This window comes from Myotis brandtii, unplaced genomic scaffold (assembly GCF_000412655.1).
Source record: "Myotis brandtii unplaced genomic scaffold, ASM41265v1 scaffold819, whole genome shotgun sequence".
Classification (NCBI taxonomy): domain Eukaryota; kingdom Metazoa; phylum Chordata; class Mammalia; order Chiroptera; family Vespertilionidae; genus Myotis; species Myotis brandtii.
Window position 1 is genome coordinate 370,813 of NW_005371320.1, and position 5,689 is coordinate 376,501.

The window sequence follows — 5,689 nt, forward strand, 5'->3', positions numbered from 1 at the left end:
GGGAGGGAAGGAGGAAGAAAGGAGGAAGGAAGGTAGGTTGGTTCAGCATATGTATAAAGATCCATTTAAATTCTTTAAATCTTTATACAAGTTTAAAAATATACAAACTTCAATATGAAACTGTGACTTTTTACACATTTTTTGGGGGAATGACATTTAACTTTTAGGGCAACTGTGCCCTAAAAATCTCATTCAAAAAATATAAGCTGTCATTGAAATGCACAGCTGCTGCTAATTTTTTAAGCGCTTTCTCTCTGAATCCAAAACCTGCAGAAATGAAGTGCAGTGGAACCTTGGCCAGGAAAGGCAACGTCTCCCTGTTAAGCCTTTTAAGAGCAAGAAGTGTATGTCTTTGCTGATAAACTGAGAATATCTTCACATTGTGAGACCAAGCTGAAGGCCATGCAGACTGGCAGCGGCAGTGCGTCCCGCAGCGCTAGCAGAGGCCCGCGATGCCATCACGGCACTACGCTGTTCAGCAAAGACCTCCGATGGGCAGCGTGTCTGTTTTAATAACACTTAAGCGTGTAAACTACGATTTAAGCATTTTACTTTTTGACTCAGAAACTGAGCTATATAAATAAGAATTACAGAAATTAATATAAAATCAACCTTTTCTCTTCATTTAAAATGTTCCATTGAAGAACCTAGTAGACAGTGCGACAAAACAAAGCTCACTAAGCATTCCAAGTCCAATTTGATTTCTCAGACAGTCTTAACGGAACTAACCTTAAAGCAGGGGTCCTCAAACTTTTTAAACGGGGCCAGTTCACTGTCCCTCAGACCGTTGGAGGGCCGGACTATAGTTTAAAAAAAAACTATGAACAAATTCCTATGCACACTGCACATATCTTATTTTGAAGTAAAAAAACAAAACGGGAACAAATACAGTATTTGTATTTGCATGTGGCCCGCGGGCCGTAGTTTGAGGACCCCTGCCTTAAAGCAATCTTGTTATTTGGACTCATATAAATTGCTGGCAGAGTGCCATTGGGAAAGAATGACTAGTTCCCCATTTGGTGATATAACCACACCAAAGAAGCCTTAAAAACATATCTAGAACACTTTGACCCAACTTTCAACATCCAGAAATTAACTGTAAAGGGAAAAATTAAGTGCACTAATACTTAGTTATGAAATCAGCATTGTTTATGACAGCAAAAAGCAGGGGCAGAACTGTAAAAACCCACGAGGATTAATTTCCTCAATTATGAACGCGCTGTATGATGGACTAACACACAGTTGTGAGGGGAAGCACGGGACTGGCTGGATGTCTGTGAGGAGGAGTCTCTGAAAGGCCGGGGCCTCTGGGGGGACCTGGCCGAAGGCGGCAGCCCTGCCCTGACTTCTCCAAGCAAGTCCGATCCCCTGGGGTGTTTTGCTAGAATCTCTGTTTAGTCTTTTAAAACCCGGCCTTGTAGAAGCATGAGCTTTCTCAAGGATGCCTGGCCTGCTGATTGTATCTAGAGGTTAATTTTAGTTCAAGCTGTTGAGACAATAAAAGCCAAAGGCGGCAGGAGAATAGGGCTACTTGGCGGCAATAGCCAAGTAGTGCCTTAGCCTCTCTTTCACAGAAATATGTGTTAGAGTCATCATTCATCTGTCGCTCAGGGTCTGCTGTCAGCCCCGGCACAGTTGTGTATACAAATGTATTTGACATAAACAGAGTAAATTTGAAAGGTTATAAAATTTATATATAGATAGATAAAGATCCCATTTATATATTTTAAAATAAATATTTATACAGAATTAAGTATATAGGCATATACTTAAAAACATTTAAAAAAATATTTGTATTGATTTCAGAGAGGAAGGGAGAGGGAGAGAGAGAAACATCAATGATGAGAGAGAATCATTGATCGGCTGCCTCCTACACGCCCCCTACTGGGACCAGGCCCGCAACCTGGGCCTGTGCCCTTGACTGGACTCGAACCCAGGACACTTCAGTCTGCAGGCCGATGCTCTATCCACTGAGCCAAACCGGCTAGGGCTACTTAAAAACATTTTTTAAAATTTTATTTTAGAGAGCGAGAGAAAGGGATAGGGAAGGAAGGAGGGAGGGAGGGAGGGGGAGGGAGAGAGAGATCCATTTATTGTTCCACTTATTTATACATGCATTGGTTGATTTCTGTATGTGCTCCAAGCAGGGATCAAATCTGCAACCTTGGTGGATAGGGACAACCTTCTAACCAACTGAGCTACCCAGCGCCCACACACTCCTTACAGAGGAACGTGTGAACGGTGACTATGGTGTACGTGGTTTCATTTTCTCCTTTTGGTTAGCTGTATTTTGTACTTTGTCCATAAGAAGCACAGGGCACTGGTGTCATGTCAAGGTTAGGCCTGTCCAGACCCTTCTACTTTCCTGCCTGAAGCAGCGTTCTCAGACCTCAGAGCCTGTGAGACAGAGAACCCTCAAGTTTATGAAACTACAGGCTCTGCCTTCAGAACAACCCCCGTGACCGCCAGTGAAGGTCCTGCCCACAGTGGGGCCAGCACCGCAGCCTGAGGACCCCGTGGCCGGCCTGCTGCAGGCAGTGCTGATTGTGGGGTTCCCCCAGAGCCGCGGAGCCGGGCTTTCCTCGGAGGGCCCACAGTGCTTTAGTCAATATGATGAATGGACAAAATAATGCCAGACTGCGACCCCCATTTCAAAAGGCTAACTTCCCAACACCCCCCTATTCTCAGCGGACAGGTTACAAAAGTCGCCCACAACTGTGGGGTTCTGTGAGGCAGGCCCCTGAACCCAAGCACTAAAAACCTCCGGCACATGCCTTTCAGGATGTGAGCGATTACACTTCACCGGGGGAGGCTCACCTCGTGACCTGCGCTGTTGCTTCTGAGGAAGGAGAGGAGTGTGCGGAGCCCGGGCGTGACAGCGCGGGGGCGCCACAGGCCGACCTCTCTGAGGCGCTGAGCCAGCGCCGGAAAGGTGGCAGCGAGGACTCGGCTAGACACACTGTCACTCGTCACTGCAATCTTTCCTTCAAGACTTCCTTGACTCATGCTTCCTGGCGAGCGCAAGGCTAAGTTCTCTAAGGCCCGGTTATTATTGCTCAAAATGCATATCATGGTGCCCTGTGCCACAGAGCAGTTAATGCCTTCAGTAGAATAAGAGAGAGGAAGGAATGTCTGCTTATGAACTAGCAATAACATCTATTTGCCTAACGGGAAAAAATACCTCCTTTTTGCTCTCCTTATTCTGATCAATCTCAAGGTCAATGGGGTTGTTTCCATTTGCTTCTTCCAGTTCATCCTCACTGAAAGACAAGAAAAAGTGACTGAAATGTTATTTGGTATTAATGTACTTAATATACAAATACATTGATATGATACAAAATTAGTATGTTTTCAGACTCTGAGATAAAAACATTTTTACAATTCAAATAAAATACCAATCCCACAGTTCCTTTAGTCTAAATGATTAAAATCAACTATTAAAATGGGTTTCTAACTCCCAAACTGGCCTACAACCCTGTTGCTTTATATAAAGTATTTTCTCTCAACTGAAAATATGAAATTTAAGACATCGACTTTATTTCCCCATAATTATCTGGTGGAGAACTGGGACATGACCATTAGACACAACTGAGAAATGTTCACGAATGCAGTGCCTCTGCGCAGGGAACCTGCTTGCCGCCCTCGGCCCCGGGTGAGCACAGGGCGGGCTACGGGCAGGAGCAACTGGGACTTAAAGTCAGTCCATCCCACCAAGGCCCTGGCTGCTGCGCTGCTGCAAGTGCTCTGGCTACGCCTTCCCTGAGCCTCTATGTAAAGAGGACAAGAGCTCGCTGGGAAGGTCACTAGGAAACGAGAAAACAAGGCCCAGCAGCCTGCCGCTGGCCCACTGACGCCAAGATGGCGCGGCCAGAGGGCTCGGGTTTCCAACAGCCACATCCCACTTGCATCCAGAGACCACGCCCCCTTTACCCCATTCCCCCCCTCTATCCCCACCCTCCACGGCCCAAGGTGGTACAGGTTCGGGCTGAGGAAAGAGTGTGAAGCAAAGAAAGAGCCTGGGCTGAGGGTGCTCTGCCCCGGTCCCTGCCCTGGCACCACAGCAGGTCCCATCAGAGACCAGCCGGCCCTGCCCCGGCGGGCGCCTCCTGCCTGCATCCTGGGGAGTGACATGCCCGCCGGAGGTGGGGGCAACATACCACCTGGGGTGTCATTTCATACTCAGCACAAGTCCCAGGCTGTTTTGGTATTTAATGCTGCTTTCAGTGGGTAGGCTGCATCTGTCTGCAGTAATAAACCTAACTTACACTCAGTGCACGAGACCTGACATATCACGGATATAACGACGGCCATGCAAAGTTGCTGCCACACTGAAGACACTTGGTGAGGAGTTGGCCGCCTTTCTCTGTCATGAGGAGTGCTGAGCAGACACTGACATGCCCCTGTGCGTGCTGAAGACCAAGCCACAGCAGGCGCCTTGAGGTCAGCACTGCGCAGGCTCCGAGTGGGAGAGCGGGCGATGCTCAGCGTCGCGCGTGTCACCCGGGGGCCGGGAGGGCCGAGCTCTCCCGGAGAGCTCAGCTCTCAACTCGTTCCCACGTGTTGTTCTCTTTCATTTGAAATCATAATACTCTTCTGAGATGGGGCCAAATGATCACTAGTTTACAAAAATAATATATTACGCAAAATGTGGAAAATGTAATTTTAAAAAGCCGCCTATATTACCACCAGCCTCACCCAAAGACCACTGTGCTGTGTGCTGGCGCCTGGCCCTGAAGCGCCTTCCTTTGCAGCTGAGGGGCCGGGGCTGGGGAGGGCGAGCAGGGCCTTCCAGCCGAGCGTGGCGCCTACGCCCGCGTGGCCACCCCCCTGCGCTGTGCCTACAGGGGCCGAGGACCTGAGGACAAGACGCATCCTTTCACTAAACTTGCTGTGAAACTCGCGTTCACTAAGAAACCACGAAATGCTTCTCTCTCACTCACGCGTGCAAAACAGACAAGAGGGAAGAAGCACTGGCATCTAACACACCGAGCACAAGCACATGCCAAATGCATCTGTGCACGCACGTCAGGTAAAGCTCCACCCAGAGCCCTGGCCGGTGTGGCTCCCTGGAGAGAGTGTGGGCTGAAGGGTCCCGGGTTCGGTTCCGGTCAAGGGCACGTACCTTGGTTGCAGGCTCCTCCCAGGCCTGGGCCCTGGTCAGGGCGCCTGCAGGAGGCAACCAAAATCGATGTTTCTCTCAGCCCCTCTCCCTTCCACTCTCTTTAAAAATCAATGGAAAAATATCCTCGGGTGAGGATTAACAAAAAAAGTTGATTTAAAAACTACGCCCAGGAAAGAACAGATCCCTGCTATTAAAGAAGACGCCCTGGCGCAGGCCCAGTGGCTCAGGTGGTTGGAGTGTCGTCGTCCTGATACACCAAGATTGTGGGTTTGATCCCTGGCCAGGGCACACACAAGAGTCCACCAATGAATGTAGAAATAAGTGCAACAACAAATTGGTATTCCCCACCCACTCTCTTTCTAAAATCAATTGTCTTTTTAAAAAGCCGCCCTTAAGGGGCATGAAAGAATGTGTGGGGAAGCTTCCTGGCAGGAGAGTGGCGAGAAAAGTGCTGCAGGAAATGCGAGAGCACAGCATCAGCAGCGAGGGAAGCATGCTGTGAGTCTGGTTCCAGCAGGAAGGCCCTGGCGCCAGGTGTGTCCACCAGCTCACAGTGTTCTAGCAGCA

General features: G+C 48.8%; 1 protein-coding gene across 2 annotated transcripts in view; it reads right to left on the bottom strand.

The window, feature by feature from the left end:
* RCOR1 (REST corepressor 1) overlaps nt 1-5,689 on the bottom strand; it is a 43,474-nt gene that overhangs the window by 12,289 nt on the left and 25,496 nt on the right. For both annotated transcript variants that reach the window (XM_014531626.1, XM_014531625.1), the window contains one exon: nt 3,182-3,260. In XM_014531626.1, coding sequence (XP_014387112.1) covers nt 3,182-3,260 — 79 coding nt within the window. The remainder of the gene's footprint in view (nt 1-3,181; nt 3,261-5,689) is intronic.